At 53.4% G+C, this 21497-nt stretch overlaps 2 protein-coding genes across 8 annotated transcripts; both read left to right on the top strand.

Moving 5' to 3' along the window:
* Positions 1-2854: 2854 nt before the first annotated feature.
* On the top strand, positions 2855-4480 carry CHCHD1 (coiled-coil-helix-coiled-coil-helix domain containing 1). The gene is made up of 3 exons (XM_084905001.1): positions 2855-3017; positions 3139-3257; positions 4168-4480. Exons 1-3 carry the CDS (start codon positions 2894-2896, stop codon positions 4270-4272), a joined length of 348 nt encoding a protein of 115 aa, XP_084761127.1. The 5' UTR covers positions 2855-2893; the 3' UTR covers positions 4273-4480.
* Positions 4481-6254: 1774 nt separating this feature from the next.
* On the top strand, positions 6255-21391 carry ZSWIM8 (zinc finger SWIM-type containing 8). Of its 7 annotated transcripts, none has more exons than XM_084904897.1 (26): positions 6255-6960; positions 9299-9452; positions 9684-9778; positions 9952-10124; positions 10298-10405; positions 10516-10597; positions 10732-10852; positions 11308-11509; positions 11931-12106; positions 12650-13643; positions 14374-14505; positions 14628-14807; positions 14903-15086; positions 15301-15399; positions 15960-16084; positions 16743-16983; positions 17081-17239; positions 17334-17562; positions 17730-18019; positions 18168-18391; positions 18895-19383; positions 19635-19818; positions 19914-20090; positions 20240-20359; positions 20675-20785; positions 20914-21391. In XM_084904897.1, exons 1-26 carry the CDS (start codon positions 6753-6755, stop codon positions 21372-21374), a joined length of 5718 nt encoding a protein of 1905 aa, XP_084761023.1. In that variant the 5' UTR covers positions 6255-6752; the 3' UTR covers positions 21375-21391. The 7 variants fall into 7 exon arrangements, with proteins under 7 accessions (XP_084761023.1, XP_084761024.1, XP_084761026.1 ...); XM_084904898.1 differs by having other exon boundaries at positions 6465-6960; positions 19635-19794; XM_084904900.1 differs by having other exon boundaries at positions 6465-6960; positions 19635-19794; positions 20607-20785.
* The last annotated feature ends 106 nt before the right edge of the window (positions 21392-21497 follow it).

The following is a 21497-nucleotide window of genomic DNA, read 5'->3' as shown; positions in this document are numbered from 1 at the left end:
ATCACTAGGTAGAAATTAACTGCCTTTCTTGTCTGGTTCTTCATTAAAATTCAAAAATAATAATTGTTCCGACTAGTTAGCACTTTTTTTTTTTTTTTTTTTTTTTTAATTAAAGAGAGGGACAGAGAGCTAGAAACATCGATGAGAGAGAATCATCGATTAGCTGCCTCTTGCACACCCCCTACTGGGGATGTGCCCGCAACCAAGGTACATGCCCTTGACCGGAATGGAACCCAGGACTTCTCAGTCCGCAGGCTGACGCTTTATCCACTGAGCCAAACCAGTTTCGGCTAGTTAGCACTTTTTGTACATGAAAAAAAACCAGAAAAACAAAATACTAGTACCCAAGTACAAGCTAAAATTAGGACTTTCATTACGGGCAGTAAAAAGAGTAAGTGATTGTAGTTACACCAGATGTAGAATCATCCTTCCCTTTCCTGTCTAATCACAACAGTTCACAGTGGCACTCCTTTAGCACTTCTATGTACAAAGTGGGCTAGTTGTTAATGAATTATCGTGGCTGGAGACTCGTGCCTGCTTTGTGGTCAGTACTTCCCAGACTTTTTTCCTTTATTCCTATTGCCATAAAAATATTCACAAAGGAGCAGAGTAAGCCGGGTGCTACATTTCCGTAAGGGAAAGCAGAACCAGGAATAGCCACATGGCACTTACCAACTGAAGGCTTGCCTTTCCCCATGGAGAAAGCAGGCAGGGTGGGTCTCCTCGGGCGTGGGGCACAGTCTGCTCTGTAACAGCAGCAGGCGTGGGCTGTTAGCGGACGTTTCTGATAGGGATCGGTTTTATCTCTGCTGGAGAGGGGGTGAAGCACGGGGCTGGTACTGTTATTCCTCCGATTATTGTTATTTTCTGTTACCTCAGGTTTCCTTTTGTATAATAAATGGCTTATTTTTTAAACAGTGTCTTCTGGTTGGTTATATTTCTGTGGTGAGCAAGATAAAGTTGGATACTTATAAAAATATTTCAAACATCTATTCATTTAACAAGTAATTATTGACTCTAGGCATTAAGGATTCAGCAATGAACAAAATAGACAAGGTCCTTTCTCTCATGGTGCTTACATTTCAAATGGGTGTTGGTAGGAAGGGGGTAAACAAGCAGTAAATGAACAAAATAACTGAGACCGTGGTAAGAGTTATGAAGAAAATAAAACAGGTTGTGGTGATGGGGTGTGAGAAGTCAAGGAAGGCCTCTCTGACATGAACGGAAAATCAACAGGAAAAAGAACCATTCGTGCAGAGATAAATGGGAAGATTACAAATATCTGTGATAAATTATTTTAGCCACTAAATTTACACAGCTAAGTTTACACGCATTTTGAATAATTATAAAGGCAGTGTTTATTAAAATACATTTCATTTTCAGAATTGAGTTATCAGCTATTAAAATGTGTACATATATTTTTGGGGAACCCCTGTAGTCACCTTCGGAACTATGATTGGTCAAATTATGCTTCCATTACCAGACACATTTTTGGGGGTTATTTTGTAAACTGCTTGAGAATCCATGGCACATCTTTGGAATGTTTTGTAAACAATTAAGTCACTTAGAACCAAGTTTGATGAAGCTAGACATCACAACAGAGGGGTCAAGTCTATAAATAGGAATTTTACACCCTAGGGGTGTTGAACTCAATCAGAGAAGGGGCCAAAATCTAAAATCCAGCCTAAATCGCGGGCCGAATGATTTACTGAACAGTCATAAACTGACAATGTCATAAACTGACAGCGGAGTGCAGTGATGACAGCGCAGTGCGGGCCACATGCAAGGCCTGGCGGGCTGGATTTGGCCCGAGGGCCTTGTGTTTGACACATGTGCCCTAGGGCCTCGCTGTTTAGACTGAAGGGTCCAGGTTCCATTCTAGTCAAGGGCATATGCCTGGGTTGCGGGCTCAATCCCCAATGAGGGCCGTGCAGGAGGCAGCTGACAAATGATTCTCTCTCATTGTTGAGGTTTCTATCTCTCCCTCTCCCTTTCTGTCTGATAACAAAATATATTTTTAAAAAACAGGAATGAGCCCTAACCGGTTTGGCTCAGTGGATAGAGTGTGGGCTTGGGGACTAAAGGGTCCCAGATTCGATTCCGGTCAAGGGCACATCCCCAGTAGGGGGGTGTGCAGGAGGCAGCTGATCCATGTTTCTCTCCCATGGATGTTTCTAACTCTCTATCCCTCTCCCTTCCTCTCTGTAAAAAAAAAAAATCAATAAAATATATTAAAAAATAAAACAGGAATGATACTACCAAGTATCTTCACAAGACTGTCAAGCGTATTAAATAAGACCGTGAATGCGAAAGTGCTTAAACTTCACCCTATCCAATGAGATTACAAATGAGCAAATGCTATCTACGTGGTAGCACCGGTTCAAATAAACGAGCCAGGTTTTTCTTTGCGGCTTTGGCGGTGGTTCTCAAGATACTAGTCAAACCCAACAGTTACTGAAGGCTTATAGAGCAGCAAAAACCGTTCCCATCTTCAAGTCTCCTGTCTTGACGATACGCTCCCATCCTCTCTGGCCTGAGGATGTCCATCTCTCCGTGTCCATCTCTCTAACCAGCTGGCGAGCCCGGCACAGAGGGGGGCCCTTTCCGGGGGTTCCGGGCCCAGGAACAGCCAGGGGGCCGCAGAGCCGGGAGCTGTGGAGGCGTGGCCGAGGTTAGCCCAGGAGCCCAAATTCTCCGAACCTGCACGCCGGTCCGGACCGCCGGGTCCGGCACAGAACCGGGCCGACCCCGCCGAGAGTAAAACAGGAGCACCGAGCCCGGCCGCGGGGCTTTCCGCCCGCCGAGCGCCGAGCTCGTCGACCTCGTCGGGGTCACGCAGGGTCACGCAGGGTCACGCACGGCGCCGCAGAGCCTGCCGGGAGCCGGGTGCGTCATGGCGACTCCCAGCCTGCGGGGTCGCCTAGCCCGGCTGGGAAACCCGCGGAAGCCGGTGCTGAAGCCCAGCAAGCCCCTCATCCTAGCGAACCGCGTCGGAGAGCGGCGCCGGGACAGGGGCGGTGAGCAGTCCCAGCCGGGGAGGCTCCAGAGCGGAAGCCGAGGGGTGCAGGGGGGCGGCTGGGTGGGAGGGCTGGGAGGTAAGGGTCTCCTCATGGCCGAGTCTCCCCACGCCCCTTGCAGAGGCGACCTGTATCACAGAGATGTCGGTGATGATGGCTTGCTGGAAGCAGAATGAATTCCGCGACGAAGCGTGCAAAAAAGAGATCCAGAGCTTCTTCGATTGTGCTTCGAAGGCTGAGGTGACCAGGCTCCAGGAGTGCCCTCTGTAGAGGATAACGGAGTTGGGGCGGGGTGGCGGGGTGGGATCGGGCGTGGGGGTGGGTGGGTGGGATGGGATGGGGGTGGGTGGGATACAACTGCCTCTTGCTAGGTAGTAAGAACGCCCCTGTCATTCTACAAGGGCGAGGAAAGTTTCGGGAGCTATTTCACCCACACCAAAGTGGGGAAGGTTAGGTTTTGAAGGCATTATGATCTTGAGCTTTACCAGATGTAAAAAGAAGCTAACAACATAAACTGATGAACAAAAACAGACCCAGAGAAAGAGAAGCAGCGGCCAGACTCTCAAACAGAGGGAAAGTAGGGGAGGGGTAAGGGGAAGAGATCAACCAGAGGACTTGTGTGCATGCATATGGGCCTAGCCAGTGGCCATGGACAACAGGGGGGTGGAGGCATGTGTGGGGAGGGGTTTGGGATGGGAATGGGGGGGTAAGGACAATTATCTGAGGCCATAACCAATAAAATAAATAAGTTAATTTAAAAAAAACAAAGTGGAGGATAAAAAAAAAAAGAAGTTAAATACTAATACAGTTTTTTTGTGAGTGTCAAATGAAGGAATGAATGGGAAACCAATTTGCAAAATTTAAGTTAAGTTGCTGCTTAAATAGACATTCTCTGAAATAGAACTAAAGACAGTGGACAGATGGTTTGGTTTCCAGCCTAGGCTTAGTTGCTAATTGGCATGGTAGCTTCAGATCCTACAGTCACTTGTAGGTCCCGTGTCGTTTTTGTTGAAAGGGGACTGAGAAGATGACACAGATCTGTGCAGGGTGGTTACAATCTTAACGTGTTTTGGGGCTTTGTGAGAACCATTGTCCTAGGTTGGAATAAACTTGAGAGCTGTCATTTTTTGTTTTTGTTTTGTGTTTTCAGGCAGCCCGGAAGATGAGATCCATCCAGGGAGAGTATGGGAATTTACCCCCCCAGAAAGTGAATATGTTGTTACAGATGTTTCCTAACAAATCACATCTCAGCTGAAGACGGAAAAGCGTTTTCAGTGACTGGACTGTAGCTTCTGAGTATATTCAGAGGCGTTTTGGAGACATTTGCACTGTCATGCTCCCTGTGAAGGGTAAAAGGAGGCAAAACGCTTTTTTCTCCCTTTGGAGATAATGTCTGGATGGAAGTTATGTTTTATCTTGAAATAAACTCCTCTGAAGAGAACGTGGCCTTTTGTTACGGATTAGCTACTCCCTCCATACTTGAATCCTGTATCCTCCCCTCTGGAAGTTCTTTGCTCTTTGATTTGCCTCAGGAACAGAACAAAAACCTTTGTCTTATCCTGCATTTGAATTCCTTTACACCACTTAGTGCCCTTGCCTTTGGATGCAGTAAGGGTGTTGAAGTCTGCCTACAATACAGAGTATTTTGCCATCATCTATAAATATTTAGTGACTACCTACCTTGTGCATAGCCCCTGCACGGTATTCCCAGGATATCAGAACTTCACAAACTAGTGGCCCAAAGGTACTGTCTTTGATTTGGTCCACATAGTTAAACATTTGTTTTTATATTAGCCGACCACATTTTAAAATAGAAAAATGTGCCATGGCTGGTGTGGCTTAATTGGTTGGATGTCCTTCTGTCCACCAAAAGGTGCTAATTGGATTCCTGGTCAGGGCACAAGCAGGGGTTGTAGGCTCCATCCCCACTAGGGGATGCAGGAGGTAGCGATGGATGTTACCTTCTCCCTCTGATGTTTGTCTCTTCTCCCTATTCTTTAAAAATATATAAAAAATTTAAAAAGTCATAAATTTTTTAGCTTTTCTTAAAAAAAAAAAAAAAAAAAAAGAAGAGATCCAGTAACCCTAGTTTCTCATTACCACATGGCAATAATCAATTATCGTTCATCTCCATTTTCTAGGGACCTGTCCACTAGACTTCAAATGGTGAAACTGTGACGGCAGTTACCTTTGTATGTCACCTGTCTACGTCTCTCATTAAGTTATCCAGTTTCTGAAAGCATTTTTGGTGACACCCCCACCCCCGATATTAGAAACAACTGAATAGCATTTTATGTATACTCTGCCCTTACTGTCATAACTGAGTCAACCTTTTCTTTGTTCCTTCCAGCATTATTACATGGACAAAAGGATTAGTGGGGTTTTTAAAGCTCCAGTGAATAATTATTATGATAAAGGAATCTTGCTTGCCTCTCTGTTCCCCCAAAGCTACCTCTTACTATAGTTCTCATACCAGATAGGTAGAGCACCTAGCAATTGTCTGGCTCTGCCAGCCGAGGCTTTTAGCAATAGGGAGAAGTTCAGTGTTTAGACACTGTACACTAGACTTAAGAGTTCTTAACCTAGAGTCAATAGATGCCCAGCAAGATTTCTGTGAACATGGATGGGAAAACAATTTTATCTTTAACCACAACTGATACAGCATTTCAATTAAGAGAGTGGGAAATAAACCAAAGTATCATTAGCAATACGTATATGAAATCAATATTTTCAAATCTAAATATTATAGTTTGTTACAGGTACCTAAGTATCATGCTCATCATTAGCTTTAAAATTATGTAGCTGCTGGATCTTATTTAATGTGCAAATAAATATTACTGTGTTACAAATTTGTTTTATTAGTATTTTGATAATTGTATTTCAACAATTGATTTCCTTTATAATTCTTGTACTTTTATTTTGTGCATTTATAAACAATCTGAGAAGGGGGTTCAGGGGCTTCACCAGGTTGCTAAAGGGCCCTGGGCACACAAAAAGGCTAAGAACCCCTAGACTCAATGGCCCACTGACAAAAAGTACAACCACTTCCTGGTGCTTGCCTATAAAGTCTTCTAGCATACAGGCTTTTGGACTACAATTCCCAGAAGGCGAAGCGGCCCCAGAGCCCTATCCGGAGAGAGGACAATAACTACCCAATGGCGCTGTGCTGTTTGACAGCCTACGATTCCCGGCGTGCTTGGCGAATGCTTATGCCTTTGGGACATTATGGACGCCGCGTTATTGCTGGGATCTGTAGTCGTTTTGTTTACCTTTAGGGGTTGGCTTCCTTTTATTGTATCTGAGGGTGGGTTTCAGGAAAAAAAGCAGGAAATGCAGTAATTAAACACACAGAGCCCCGACATCTGCCCGTGCTCGGCCCGGTCCTCGGGCGCGCGAGGGCGGAAGTGGTGGTGGCCGGCGCGGCCGGAAGTTCAGATCAGCTGATGGGGGAGGCGGTGCCGCAGCCACAGAGAGGCCCGGGCTGCCCAGCGCTTCGTCCGGGCCCCGAGTCTCGGAGGCTGGCCGCGATCCCCGTCCGCCCCTCGCAGTGGGGCGAGGCTCGGTTCCGTATCCCCCCCAGGCCCGACATCCTCGCCCGGCACGGCCGCCCTGAGCGCCCCGGCCACCCCCAGCCCCGGCTCGCCCCTCAGGCCCGGGGCCTCCCCTCAGTCCCCGGCCGGAGGCCCAGGCCCCGGATCCGCGGGGGGGGACCCGGCCCCGGGGGGTGCGGGCCCCATGGAGCTGATGTTCGCCGAGTGGGAGGACGGGGAGCGCTTCTCGTTCGAGGATTCGGACCGCTTTGAGGAGGATTCGCTCTGCTCCTTCATCTCCGAGGCCGAGAGCCTCTGCCAGAACTGGCGGGGGTGGCGCAAACAGTCGGCGGGGCCGAATTCCCCCACCGGCGGCGGCGGCGGCGGCGGCAGCGGCGGGGCCCGAACGCGAGGTGAGGGGAGCGGGGGAGGGGCCGGCGGGCCTGCGCGGCGGCGGGAGCGGTCCCCGCCCGGGAGGGAGCGGTCCCCGCCCGGGAGGGAGCGGTCCCCGCCCGGGCTGCCCCGAGCGCGGGACGCACTTCGGGGCTCGCTTCCCTGGTCTTTTTGGGGAGGCTTCTTCCTGCCAGCTCGCGTGTCCGTGTGTGTGTGTGTGTCTGTGTCCTTGTGTGTGTGTGTGTGTGTGTGTGTGTGAGAGAGAGAGAGAGAGAGAGAGAGAGAGAGATTTGGGCCGATGGCTGGGAAATCCTGGGTTGGATAGGATTGTTGGCGACAGAAAGTAGATCTCTGGTTCGCTTGCGTTAGAGGTGGGTAAAGAGGAGTATCCTCGGGGACTTGGGGATACTTGCCGAGCTCAGCCCACGGAGAAGGTGGGTAGGGGCGGATTGTGGAGACGTGGCCACTGGAGGACACCCCGTTGCAAAGTGCGGTGGGAGCTTCTTGATCCGGGGCGGTGAGCTCTGATCCCAGCTGCACCGAGAAGCGGTTACGCTCCGAAGAAAGCGGAGGTGGGCCGATCTGTGCGAGGAGATTCCCCAGTTCCGCAGGTTTAGATCGGATATGTCTGGTCCTGGCCACAGTGAGCATCTGTCACGGGCCAAGGCTGGGACCCCTGGGTCAGAGCCTTAGATTGCCATTCTCTGGGCCCCGGGGAAGGTGGTGGGTAATCGTCTCCGGAGTCTCCCTGCGGGCACTCCCGCCTTTCACTGAGTTCCTTTCATCCCGGGCCTTTCCGTGAGTTGTCTGGTTAGTGCTGTGAGGAATTCTGCTGTAAAGGGGCTGCAGAGAGGAGGATGGCAAGAGAACTCCATAGGCTCAGGACTCACCACAGCCTTTCTCTGCCTTTCTCTGGCCCAGTTTGTGTCCTGGGCCTTGGTGGAAGTCGGGGGTTTGATTTGTGATTCTTCTCCGGTTATCACAAGAGTCCTGGTTTCCAAACTGCCCCAGAGATTTCTAGCACCCCTTTGGACAGGGGGAAATGCCCATGTGTTACTTTTTGGGAGTGGGAGAATTCAACTTCAGTTGAAGAGAGAGCACATGCTCTGTGTACACACACACACACACACACACACACACACGTACACACGTACACTCACAGTGCATAGCATCCCTGTGGGTCTTACTGGCTTCTCTGCTTCTTTCATCCTTGCAAGTGTGGGTGGCCTGGGGACTTCGAGCCCCTCGCTTTGAAAGAAGAATGCAGTCATGGTGGGGAAAACTTTTAACATACTGGAACCTTGAACAGGTTAAACTGTAGGACACCATGTCATCCCCCCACCCTCCTCCTGTGTTCCAGACTACCCTCAGTTGCTCATTTGCAAAATAAGGAGATTAACGTGGAGTTGTTGTTGTTTTTTTTATTTGTTTGTTTTGCTTTTTGATTTCAGGGAAGAAGGGAGAGGAAGAGGATAGAAACATTAATGAGAGAGAATCATTTATCGGCTGCCTCCTGCACGCCCCCTACTGGGGATTGAGCCCACAACCCAGGCAGGTGCCCTGGACCGGAATTGAACCTGGGACCCTTCAGTCCACAGGCTGACACTCTATCCACTGAACCAAACCTGCCAGGGCATGTGTGTGTTGTTTTTTGTTTTGTTTTGTTTTTTAAAGTTCCTTTCAGCTCCGTGATTTCTGATCTTATTTCTAATCTGACTAACAATTTGGTCAATCTATTGTATTCCATTTGATTAAAACGATGGGAAAACTTGCCGTGTAACTCCACCTTCTCCAGGTGATTCCAGGAAAGCAGCTGGTTCCCTGGGGGTCGCCTCCCTCCCCGAGGCCCCGGGCTCCACTGTGGGGAGCCAGGGCTGGTGTGCGGAGAAGGGCAGCCTCTGCTTCTGAAGGCCCCGCTGGGCTCTGGGCTGTCTTCCCGCCTTAAATAGAGGCGGCCTGGGGTCACCTAGAGAAAGGGGTAGCCTGAAAGAAATTAGAGAAGACATGGCAGAGGAGAGAGTTAACAACGTAAGAGGAATCTGAAGTGCTCCCTATGTGGGAAATTAGATGTGGAAGCTGGTGAAAGGCGTTAGTTACCAGCATCCTGAAATACACCTGTTTGACCCGGAGTTTCTGGGATATCCCTTGTACCTTAGGTAGCAGGCTGGGGCTGGGGCTGTCTAGCTCTCCTTCCCCAGGTGCAGTTTTAAGGTTTAGTGTATCCTGACGGGAGGGCTTTTTTTTTTTTTTTAAATCCAGCTCTCCCCTGTCTTTCATAATGAAGATGTGGCACTGGCATTGGTATTAAATGATCATGGCTCTTTTTATTTCCCCTCACCTCAACCTTCGTTACCAAAGATGGACTGGTGATCCCGTTGGTGGAGCTGTCAGCAAAGCAGGTGGCATTTCACATCCCGTTTGAAGTGGTGGAGAAGGTGTACCCCCCAGTGCCCGAGCAGCTGCAGCTCCGGATCGCTTTCTGGAGCTTCCCCGAGAACGAAGAGGACATTCGGTGAGCCTGAAGGGCGGGCGGTGGGGAGTGGGTCCCTGATATTTCACACAGCAGAAGTTCTGGGCTTCCCCCAGAACAAAGAGGTACTGTAGTTGGAAGAAAGGGGAGGAGGAGTGCCTGGGATTTTTCCCAAGAGGGAGCGATCCTGGGGAGAGGGGCCCCAGGCATTGTGGTCTGTGGCAGGGTCTGTAGCCTGTGTGCTGAGTGGTGGCACGTCCTCTTCTCCCCCAGGCTGTATTCCTGCCTGGCCAATGGCAGTGCCGACGAGTTCCAACGCGGGGATCAGCTGTTCCGCATGCGGGCTGTGAAGGACCCACTGCAGATCGGTAAGAGTCCCGTCATGCCCTGAGGCGCGCTCTGCCCCTCCCATCCCTTGTGTTGTGAATTAAGGCAGACTGCCAGAAGCTGGAGCAGGTTGTCTGAATAACGGCAGGACTAGAGTTGAGGGCAAAGAGGTGTCTTAATGGCTCTTCCTGACCGTACCCATGTTTCTCCTCAGGGTTCCACCTGAGTGCTACAGTGGTGCCACCTCAGATGGTCCCTCCCAAAGGGGCCTACAACGTGGCCGTGATGTTTGACCGCTGCCGGGTCACTTCCTGCAGCTGCACCTGTGGCGCGGGGGCCAAATGGTGCACCCATGTCGTGGCACTCTGTCTCTTCCGCATCCACAATGTGAGGCCCTCCCGGTTTATCCCGGCCCCATCCTACGCTCCGTTCCCCCTTTCTCTGCTGCATGCCTGGCCACCATGTGAGCCCCCTTGCCTCCCCTGCTCTGCCTCTCTAGCCAGTTCCAGCATCAGCAAGCCTTTTCTCAGATGGTCTGTTTCTCTGTCTGTCCTCTCCAGGCTTCTGCAGTCTGCCTGCGGGCCCCCGTCTCGGAGTCCCTGTCTCGGCTACAGAGGGACCAGCTGCAGAAGTTTGCGCAGTACCTCATCAGCGAGCTCCCTCAGCAGGTGAGGGAGGCGGACCCCCTCCTCCAGCCAGCTCAGCACCTCATGACTGGCCTTCCTATCAGGCCCAGGCCTTCTCGGGTCACCCAGGCCTGTGTTTCCTTTCCCCTCAGATCCTCCCCACCGCCCAGCGTCTCCTGGATGAACTCCTCTCCTCCCAGTCAACTGCCATCAACACAGTGTGCGGAGCCCCAGGTGAGTGTGGTGAGAAGGAAGGACAGTAGGAAGACAGAAAGCTGGCAGTGCAGAGCGCCACGTGCTAAAGACTCACTGTTGTCAGGCGAATCCAGGCCTTTATCTCTAGGTGACTGACTGCCTGTCACCCCCAGACCCCACCGCAGGGCCCTCGGCCTCCGACCAGAGTACTTGGTATTTGGATGAATCCACACTTACTGACAACATCAAGAAGACGTTGCACAAGTTCTGTGGCCCCTCCCCTGTGGTCTTCAGGTAAATTGGACTTTCCATTCCTGTGTCTGGTAGAAGGGAAGCGTCCCTCAGGCTGTTGAAAGATCTTCTGTTCGATTAATTCTTGCACCTCCCATCTTTTATTCCCTGCACTGGTACAGTGCCTGGCCCACAGATGTCACTGATGAATCAATGGCAGATGATACGTTTATGTAGTCCTGGCGTGGTCTGTTGTTAGCTAGGTAGAGCAGAAGCTGTTTTTCTTCCTCTGAGGGGCTGGGAAACAGGCAGAGAGATAAGGATTTTTGTCACGGGCATCCTTTCTTCTGTGTACTCTGTATTTTGGGTTAGGGCCCCTTTTGGCAAAGCCCTGTTGCACTTTCATCTGCTTTATCCAGTCCCCAGGGCCAGGGTTGGCTGAGGGGATCCCCGTCGCACAGGGCTGAGCAGTGAAGACAGCTCCCTGGTCATCGTTCTCCACTCTGCTCCTTCCACAGTGACGTGAACTCCATGTATCTGTCTTCCACGGAGCCTCCGGCCGCCGCCGAATGGGCATGTCTGCTGCGCCCTCTGCGGGGCCGGGAGCCCGAGGGCGTCTGGAACCTGCTCAGCATCGTGCGGGAGATGTTCAAACGGAGGGACAGCAATGCTGCCCCCTTGTTGGAAATCCTCACTGACCAGTGCCTCACCTACGAACAGGTAATTCCCCAGAGCTGGGGAGCTCTATGATGATTCATTTCCTCCTTCCCTTAACCCAGTGGTCGGCGAACTATAGCTCGCGAGCCACACGCGGCTGTGAGCCGTGGTTTCCCGCTCTGTTGACTAATGAGTTTGCCGACCACTGTCATATCCTACCCTTTACCTCTGCCACAATATGCCACAACTGCCTAATCCCCACAGCTTCCAACTACATGGTAACATTTAGTCTAGCAGTGGTCGGCAAACTCATCAGTCAACAGAGCAGCAAACCACGGCTCAAGAGCCGCATGTGGCTTGCGAGCCCCAGTTTGCCGACCACTGCCTTAACCTCATCTTCCTCTTGCTGACAGGGACCCTGGGGAGGGCTACTCTGTCTTTCTCCAAGCTGTTCGGTGCATCTCAGAGCTCTTTTTGTTTCCAGATAACAGGTTGGTGGTACAGCGTGCGCACCTCAGCCTCACACAGCAGCGCCAGTGGGCACACAGGTCGTAGCAATGGGCAGTCAGAGGTGGCAGCCCATGCCTGTGCCAGCATGTGTGATGAGATGGTCACACTGTGGAGATTGGCTGTGCTGGACCCTGCTCTCAGCCCCCAGCGGTGAGTCTCCTCTTATGCTTACCACAGCCCGGAGACCGGGCCAGCCGGACAGATTGAGCCTCGTCTCCTTGTACACCTTCTTCTAGTCCTAGGGAAACGAGAGGCGCTGAGCATTAGGGTTAGTTGATTTATGAATCTTTTTTTTAATATATTTTATTGATTTTTTACAGAGAGGAAGAGAGAGGGATAGAGAGTTAGAAACATCGATGAGAGAGAATCATCGATCAGTTGCCTCTTGCACCCCCCCACCACTGGGATTGTGCCCGCAACCAAGGTACATGCCCTTGCCGGAATCGAACCTGGAACCTTTCAGTCTGCAGGCCGATGCTCTATCCACTGAGCCAAACCAGTTTAGGCTTATGAATCTTTTTAATGAGAGACTTTCTTCCTTCCCTCCCCCAAATAGCTCCCGCCTTCCAAAATCCCTGAGTGTTGTCTGTAGGTGGGCCCTTCCCTGTGCCCCCTGGGTGTATGCCTCCTCCACCCCTTCATCCCTTCTCAGTGGGAGTGCAGACCCAGCAGCCCTGCCCTCTGTTTGCACAGCCGCCGGGAACTGTGCGTGCAGCTCCGGCAGTGGCAGCTGAAGGTGATTGAGAACGTGAAGCGGGGACAGCACAAGAAAACGCTGGAGCGGCTCTTCCCCGGCTTCCGGCCAGCAGTGGAGGCCTGCTACTTCAACTGGGAAGAGGCCTACCCACTTCCCGGTGTCACCTACAGCGGCACCGACCGGAAGCTGGCACTGTGCTGGGCCCGAGCCCTGCCCCCTCGGCCAACTGCTTCCAGATCTGGGGGCTTGGAGGAACCCCGGGAGCGGCCCCGCCCTCTTCCTGCTGAGCCAGCTGCGAGGCCCAAGGAGCCCGGGGCCAAGCGCAAGGGGTTGGCTGAGGGGATCCCCTCATCGCAGAGGGGTCCCCGCCGCCTCTCGGCCGAGGGGGGAGATAAGGCTCTGCATAAGATGGGTCCAGGGGGGGGCAAAGCCAAGGCACTGGGTGGGGCTGGCAGTGGGGGCAAGGGCTCAGCAGGTGGCGGGAGCAAGCGACGGCTGAGCAGTGAAGACAGCTCCCTGGAGCCTGATCTGGCTGAGATGAGCCTGGATGACAGTAGCCTGGCCCTGGGTGCAGAAGCCAGCACCTTTGGTGGATTCCCTGAGAGCCCACCGCCCTGCCCTTCCTCTGGTGGCTCCCGAGGCCCTTCTGCCTTCCTTCCTGAACCCCCAGATACTTACGAAGAAGATGGTGGCGTGTACTTCTCAGAAGGGCCTGAGGCTCCCCCAGCTTCTGCTGGCCCCCCTGGCCTGCTACCTGGGGAGGTCTGCACCCGGGACAACCTCCCTTCCACAGATGAGAGTGGCAGTGGGCTCCCCAAAACCAAAGAGGCAGCCCCTGCAGTTGGAGAAGAGGATGATGACTACCAGGCATATTATCTGAATGCCCAAGAGGGGGCTGGGGGTGAGGAAGAGAAGGCCGAGGGTGGGGCCGGGGAGGAGCACGACCTGTTTGCCGGACTGAAGCCACTGGAACAGGAGAGCCGCATGGAGGTGAGGAGACTCGGAGGGTGCCTTAGCCACAGCGGGGAGAGGGGCCATCCGGCTCTAGTTGTGAATGGCAGGGCCATAGCATGACTTAGAATCCTATAGCAGGTTCCTGAAGGTCTCCCTGCCTATGGTCCATTCTTTACTGCTTCCATGTTTTCCTGAAATGTTTGATTGTGTATTCTGCTGCTTAAAACTCTAGTGGTTTCCCATTGCCCTTAGTTTAAAAAATGAAAGTCCTTGGCATGACCTAGGAGTGTTCACTTGGTCTGATCTTTGCATATTTTTACAGCCTCATCTGTAGTGTATACTTTAGTCATTTGAACCATTTCTGTAGCTTGCCATGCTCTCTCGCATCTGCGGTTTTGCACAGATTGGCCTTTCTGTAGGGAATGGACTTCCCTCGCCTCACTTGTGGCGCTCCTGTCCCTTCTTTAGGTCTCAGAGATCTTAGAGATCACCTCTTCTAGGAAGTCTTCTCTGAGTCTGTCCCTTTACCCCAAGTCCCAATGAGATATCCTACCTACATGTATCTCCTTGACTGTTCCCAGTAGCCAGCTGCGCACAGGTTTGTGTGTGTGTGTGTAACCAGGCTGAGTTCCTGTGGCATACCCAGGACCAGCATAGGGCCCAGCATATAATGAGAACTTACGGGGTGTTTGCTGCACAAGTGAGTGTGGTGTCCTGCCGTTGGAAGCGGAGGCTTCACCTGTCTGGTGCCATGTCTCCTCTCCAGGTGTTGTTTGCGTGTGCGGAGGCCTTGCACGCGCACGGCTACAGCAGTGAGGCCTCGCGCCTCACCGTGGAGCTCGCCCAGGACCTGCTAGCCAACCCCCCTGACCTCAAGGTAGAGCCGCCCCCTGCCAAGGTGAGAGACCCCACCCCTCCCCTTCCCTACTCACCCTAACTCCCATGCCCCACCTCAAGTGAGAGCCGCCTCCTCCCTTCACCAAGACTCATCGGCCTGCCTCCTTGTGCTTCTCTGCTTAGGGCAAGAAGAACAAGGTGTCTACAAGCCGTCAGACCTGGGTGGCTACCAACACCCTGACCAAGGCAGCCTTCCTGTTAACAGTGCTGAGTGAGCGCCCCGAGCACCACAACTTGGCCTTTCGAGTGGGCATGTTTGCCTTGGAGCTACAGCGACCCCCGGCTTCTACCAAGGCCCTGGAGGTCAGAGGTTCCATCTGAGCCTGTCCTGTCCCAGGGCCTTACATGTTGATCTCCACTGAGGTATTAGAGGTCTGATCTCCTTCCTGTGCCCTCAGGTGAAACTGGCCTATCAGGAGTCTGAGGTAGCTGCTTTGCTCAAGAAGATTCCGTTGGGTCCCAGTGAGATGAGTGCCATGCGGTGCCGGGCAGAGGAGCTGCGGGAGGGGACGCTCTGTGACTATCGGCCTGTTTTGCCTCTCATGTTGGCCAGTTTCATCTTCGATGTTCTCTGTGCTCCAGGTATGGTGCCTGACTCTCCGGCAGGAGGGGAACTCTGAGGCAGGGGTAGCTTTCTCTAAAAAAAAAAAACCCAAGATCCCCAAGGCTCTGAAAGGCCTAGGACCCATCTGGCAGCTTCATCGGAGGGTGGGGAATGATGAGGGTCTTGGGTTCTCTCCCTTTCATTTTTTCCCTGATACTTCTGTCTGCCTGACTTACCCCAACTCTCATCCAGTGGTTTCTCCCACGGGTTCCCGGCCCCCAAGTCGCAACTGGAACAATGAGATGCCTGGGGATGAGGAGCTGGGATTTGAGGCAGCAGTTGCTGCTTTGGGTGAGTATATCAATGTCCTGAGCATGTCTGAGCTAAGCCTGGCCCAGACCTTGAAGGTCATGAGACATGGGCCTTGTTCCAGAGGGGCTCCATGATAACGGGGAAGCCAGAATGACATGTATGAGCCAAGAAGTGCCTACAAGACAGTCAAGAATTTAGGGTGAAAATGTGTGCTGTGGGTTTTGAATGTTAAAAGGGCAGTAAAAAAATGTAAGGAAGGCCTCAGGGAGGTGGTAGAATATGGAACGTGGCTTAAAAGATCAGTTCTAAGCAGGGGTACAGAATCTATTAGGGCAATCAGCTCTTCATGAGAATGAGGAGCCCAACTTCCCTAAAGTGAAGGATATGCTGGGGAGGTGGAGAGGGCCAAGTGATAGTCTCAAAAGCAAACCAGGTCTTAGCGAGGCTGGTGGAATAGGCAATTGGGACCTGGCACAGGGGATGTGGGTTGGACCAGAACTCACCTCACATGCTGGTGCTGAGGAGTCCTGGCCTGCTTTTCTTTGCTGTCTCGGGAGTTATGGTCATTCCCAATGCCTATGAGCCCCTCCATCTCACAGGCATGAAGACAACAGTGAGCGAGGCCGAGCACCCCCTCCTGTGTGAAGGCACACGCCGGGAGAAGGGCGACCTGGCGTTGGCACTGATGATCACTTACAAGGATGATCAGTCCAAGCTCAAAAAGGTAAGGGACCACGGTACTGGGGTTTTGACGGCATAGAGAGCAGATTCCACCATTTTTCTTGGGTTTCCAGTAGAATGAGGAAAGTTATTCTGCTTTTAGAGAAGGTAAGTGGGGAATCTTGGAAACACCTCATAGAGAACAGGAGAGACCAGTGATTCTTACAGGAGTGCTTGGCAGGAGTGTGGAAAAAGAAGCAGAGGGCATAAAGTCATTCATTCATTCACTTGTTTCAGTACTTACTGAATAACGGTATGCTCAGCCCTGCGCTAAGTGTTAAAGAGTATACCAAGATACTTCAGCCAGCCCCTATTTTCACCCGGTGTGCTGCACGAATTTTTAGTCAGGGGGCACTGATGTCTTTTCCTTTAGCTTGTCAAATAAAATAAACGATAACACTGACACCAACAGTACTGCAAAGTTTTAGTTATTTGTGGGTGTACTGCAAAGTTTGTTACTTATTGGTGTACTGCAGAATTTTAGTTAAGTTTATGGGTGTCATGAGACGAAAAAGGTTGAAATCGCTGATTTACAAGGTTTTCCTGTTATTACACCGGGGGAGTCTTCCTGAGGAGGTAGTATTAGGCTGTTTCCAGGAGATGGGAAAGTAATCGGAGTATAGAGATAAAGGACATCCTGTCACCTCTTCTTTATCCTCCAGATCTTAGACAAACTCTTGGACCGAGAGAGCCAGACACATAAGCCACAGACCCTGAGTTCATTCTACTCATCTAGCCGCCCCGCCACAGCCAGCCAGAGGTCTCCTTCAAAGCATGGGGGCCCGTCTGCGCCAGGGGCCCTGCAGCCACTGACCTCGGGCTCTGCAGGGTCTGCTCAGCCAGGGAGTGTGGCAGGGGCTGGGCCAGGCCCCGCTGAGGGCTTCACAGAGAAGAATGTGCCTGGTGAGGTGGGGGCACTGGGCAGGGAGATGAATGGTATGGAATCATGTTGGGGTCCCCTTTCCTGGGTTAATCCCGATGTCCTGTTTTTCCCACCCAGAGAGTTCCCCACATTCTCCCTGTGAGAGTCTCCCCTCTGAGGCAGCTTTGACCTCGAGGCCGGAAGGGAAGGTTCCCAGCCGCTTGGCGCTTGGCAGTCGTGGAGGCTACAGCGGACGCGGCTGGGGCTCCCCCGGGCGGCCCAAGAAGAAGCACACAGGTACGGCAGCCGTGGGATGGATGGTGTGGTGGGAAGGCTATTCCTGAAGTGACTTCGGGGGTTTCTGAGACTGACTTGTCTTTTTGGGGGTTAGGCATGGCCAGCATTGACAGCAGTGCCCCTGAAACAACATCGGATAGCTCCCCTACCTTAAGCCGGAGGCCACTTCGCGGGGGCTGGGCCCCCACCTCTTGGGGTAGAGGACAGGACAGTGACAGCATTAGCAGCTCTTCCTCAGATTCCCTGGGCTCCTCGTCTTCCAGCGGAAGTCGCCGGGCCAGCGCCAGCGGAGGGGCCCGGGCGAAGACCGTTGAAGTCGGCAGGTCAGTGGGAAGAAATACCTCTTTGACCTGGCTCATCCTCAGAGCCACATTCCTGGTTTAATCCAAATATTGTCCCCCCAGTGTCCTTACCCTGGTCTTTCCCAACCTACCTGGACGCTCACTTCAGAGAGAGCCCAACCCCTATCCCTACCCCATTGCCCCTTCAGGTACAAGGGCCGCCGTCCTGAGAGCCATGCCCCCCATGTGCCCAATCAGCCGTCAGAGGCAGCCGCCCACTTCTACTTCGAGCTGGCGAAGACGGTGCTGATCAAGGCAGGGGGCAACAGCAGCACTTCCATTTTCACACACCCCTCTTCCTCGGGGGGCCACCAGGGTCCTCACCGCAACCTGCACCTCTGCGCCTTTGAGATTGGGCTTTATGCCCTTGGCCTGCACAACTTTGTTTCTCCCAACTGGCTCTCGCGTACCTATTCTTCCCACGTTTCCTGGATTACAGGTACACCCGGTGTTTTGACTTGGGCATGGGAAGGGGATTAATTGATGGAGAGAAGAGCCTTATCCTTTCGGAACTAGTGATGAATGGTGATAGAGACACCGTGCCCACTGCCCAGTGGTGCTCATGCTCTGCCTTTTGTCCTTCCAAGGCCAGGCGATGGAGATTGGCAGTGCCGCCCTGACTATACTGGTAGAATGCTGGGATGGGCACCTGACGCCTCCTGAGGTTGCGTCCCTGGCTGACAGGGCCTCGCGGGCACGAGACTCCAATATGGTGAGGGCAGCTGCGGAGCTAGCCCTGAGCTGCCTGCCTCATGCCCATGCGTTGAACCCCAATGAGATCCAGAGGGCCCTGGTGCAGTGCAAGGAGCAGGTACTTCTGTGGGCTCTGTGGGGACCTGCTTCGGGGGCAGGGAGTGTGGGCATGGGGAGAGCTTATAGTCCATGTTCTGGAATTCAAACATTCCAGTTTGTCCTCTCCTGGTGACACAACATACTGATGTTCTTTCACTGCCGTCACTTCTACCATACATCTCTGAGGTTAGGATTGTTCCTGTTTTACAAATAAGGACCTAGAGGCTTATAGTTTACATACCAAGATGATCACTTAGAGAAGGCCTTGGGGACACGATGGGGCTTGGAGGGAATGGAGTGGCTGAATTAGTTTGGAACTGGGACTGTAACCCGGGTTTTGACTTCTACGGGTTAACAAATATTTGTTCAGTGTCTTCGTGAAGATTTCACTGCTCTGACAGACTCTGAGCAATGACCCTGACCTCTAATGCTTCCCTGGGAACCAGCCAGCTCTGGGGGAGATGGAATGTTATCCCCAAGTAAAGCCCTTCCCCCTTAACCCTTTGTGCCCCTCCCTTCCAGGATAACCTGATGCTGGAGAAAGCCTGCATGGCGGTGGAAGAGGCGGCTAAGGGTGGGGGCGTATACCCCGAAGTGTTGTTTGAGGTTGCTCACCAGTGGTTCTGGCTATATGAGCAAACAGCAGGTGGCTCATCCACAGCCCGTGAAGGGGCTACAAGCTGTAGTGCCAGTGGGATCAGGGCAGCTGGGGAGGCTGGGCGGGGGCTGCCCGAGGGCAGGGGGGGCCCAGGGACTGAGCCGGTTACAGTGGCGGCAGCAGCAGTGACAGCAGCAGCCACAGTGGTGCCAGTCATCTCAGTGGGGTCCAGTTTATATCCAGGTCCAGGACTGGGGCATGGTCATTCCCCTGGCCTGCACCCCTACACTGCTCTACAGCCCCACCTGCCCTGCAGCCCTCAATACCTCACCCACCCAGCTCACCCCGCCCACCCCATGCCTCATATGCCCCGGCCTGCCGTCTTCCCTGTGCCCAGCTCTGCATACCCACAGGTGAGACCAGTGTTCTCGGGGGACGGGGTGGGGCATGTGGGAGAATATAAGGGGTCCCTGGGGGTTGGCATGGGGTACTCTGGGAAAATGGAGCTGTCCAAGAGCCCTCAGTGAGGTGATGGGTGGGAGTCCGGGGGACCCAGCCCAACTAAGGAAAGAAGCGTAGGGATGCCCAGTTGTGGGATGAAGGGGGAAAAGCTACATATTAACATAATTTGGTTATCTTCTTTTTCTTTTCTTTCTGCCTCTAGGGTGTGCATCCTGCATTCCTGGGGGCTCAGTACCCTTACTCGGTGACTCCCCCCTCACTTGCTGCCACTGCTGTGTCTTTCCCCGTCCCTTCCATGGCACCCATCACAGTACATCCCTATCACACAGAGCCAGGGCTCCCACTGCCCACCAGTGTGGCCTGTGAGTTGTGGGGACAGGGAACAGGTGAATGGAGGGGAGGTACGCCGGGCAGGGGCAGGAGGGAGGGAATTTCCTCTGCCCCTCTTGGGGCTGCTTCTCACATGGCTCTCATCCCTCAGTGAGCAGTGTCCATCCAGCATCCACGTTCCCAGCCATCCAGGGGGCCTCACTGCCTGCCCTGACCACACAGCCCAGCCCTCTGGTGAGCGGGGGCTTCCCACCGCCCGAGGAGGAGACGCACAGCCAGCCCGTCAACCCGCACAGCCTGCACCACCTGCATGCGGCCTACCGTGTTGGTGAGAGGCGGTCCCTTCCTGCACCCACGTGCCAGGGGCTGTTCAGTGACAACCCCTCCCTCTGCCTCTTAGTTCACTGTGGGGTCAGGTACCAGCCCAGGGTAGAGGGCGAAGATGCAACCCCCTGTGTGCCCACTCTCTCCTCCCAGGAATGCTAGCGCTGGAGATGCTGGGCCGCCGGGCACACAACGATCACCCTAACAACTTCTCCCGCTCCCCCCCCTACACTGACGATGTCAAATGGCTGCTGGGGCTGGCAGCCAAGCTGGGTAACACCTCCCCTCCCCAGGACCTTTGTCCGCCCCACCTGCTCCCCACCTTCCGACCCCAGACCTCCTTCCTAGCTCTTGCTCAGAGTTGAGGCCTTGGTCGGGTATGTGTGCGTGCGCGGGGGCGGGGGGACCTCAGCTCCTGGGGTGGGGGGAGGCGCTCTGCCAGGCCAGAGCTGAGATAAAAGCTGGGTCCCTAGGGCAAAGGTGGCCACCCCCATCTCATGCCCCTCCCCCTGCCCCCCAGGAGTGAACTACGTGCACCAGTTCTGTGTGGGGGCAGCCAAGGGGGTGCTGAGCCCGTTTGTGCTGCAGGAGATCGTCATGGAGACGCTGCAGCGGCTGAGCCCCGCTCATGCCCACAACCACCTGCGTGCCCCGGCCTTCCACCAACTGGTGCAGCGCTGCCAGCAGGCATACATGCAGGTGACAGCCCAGCAAGTGTGGGGCAGGGTGGAACTCCTCCTGGGCAGGCATGAACAGATCGCCCGGCATGGAAGGGCAGAGGGGCCGGGTTCTGTGCTTAGCATCTCGTTCTCCATACCCCCTTCCAGTACATCCACCACCGCCTGATCCACCTGACCCCTGCCGACTACGACGACTTCGTGAACGCGATCCGCAGCGCCCGCAGCGCCTTCTGCCTGACCCCCATGGGCATGATGCAGTTCAACGACATCCTGCAGAACCTCAAGCGCAGCAAGCAGACCAAGGAGCTGTGGCAGCGGGTCTCCCTCGAGATGACCACCTTCTCCCCCTGAGTCTGGCCAGCCTGGGGCCCTATCCAGGGAGACGAGCCTGTGGCTGCGGAGGCCCCTCAGACAGGGGCAGTGAATCCTGGCTGGACAGATCATCCCCACCCAGTTCCCTCGTAGCTCAGACTGGCAGCTGCTCTTGGGCTATAGCTTGGGGCCAAGATGTCTCAGACCCTAGAAGCCTGGGGTTGGGGGAAACAGCCCAGTCTGGGAGGGGGCATTGGGTGGCCTCCGGTATTTATTTGGCATTTATAAATATATAAACTCCTTTTTTACTCTAGTCTGCCTGGGCCTTTCTCTTCTTTCTCTTGATTAGCAGACGAACCTTGGACTATAGTGGGGAAAAGTCTGATACTTGCTTTTTATTCTAGGTTTCTCCCACTCAA

The sequence above is a fragment of the Pipistrellus hanaki genome (assembly GCF_964339955.1).
Source record: "Pipistrellus hanaki genome assembly, chromosome: 14".
Lineage (NCBI taxonomy): Eukaryota > Metazoa > Chordata > Mammalia > Chiroptera > Vespertilionidae > Pipistrellus > Pipistrellus hanaki.
Note: the sequence above shows the minus strand (reverse complement) of the source record. Positions and strands in the feature narration are given on the sequence as shown.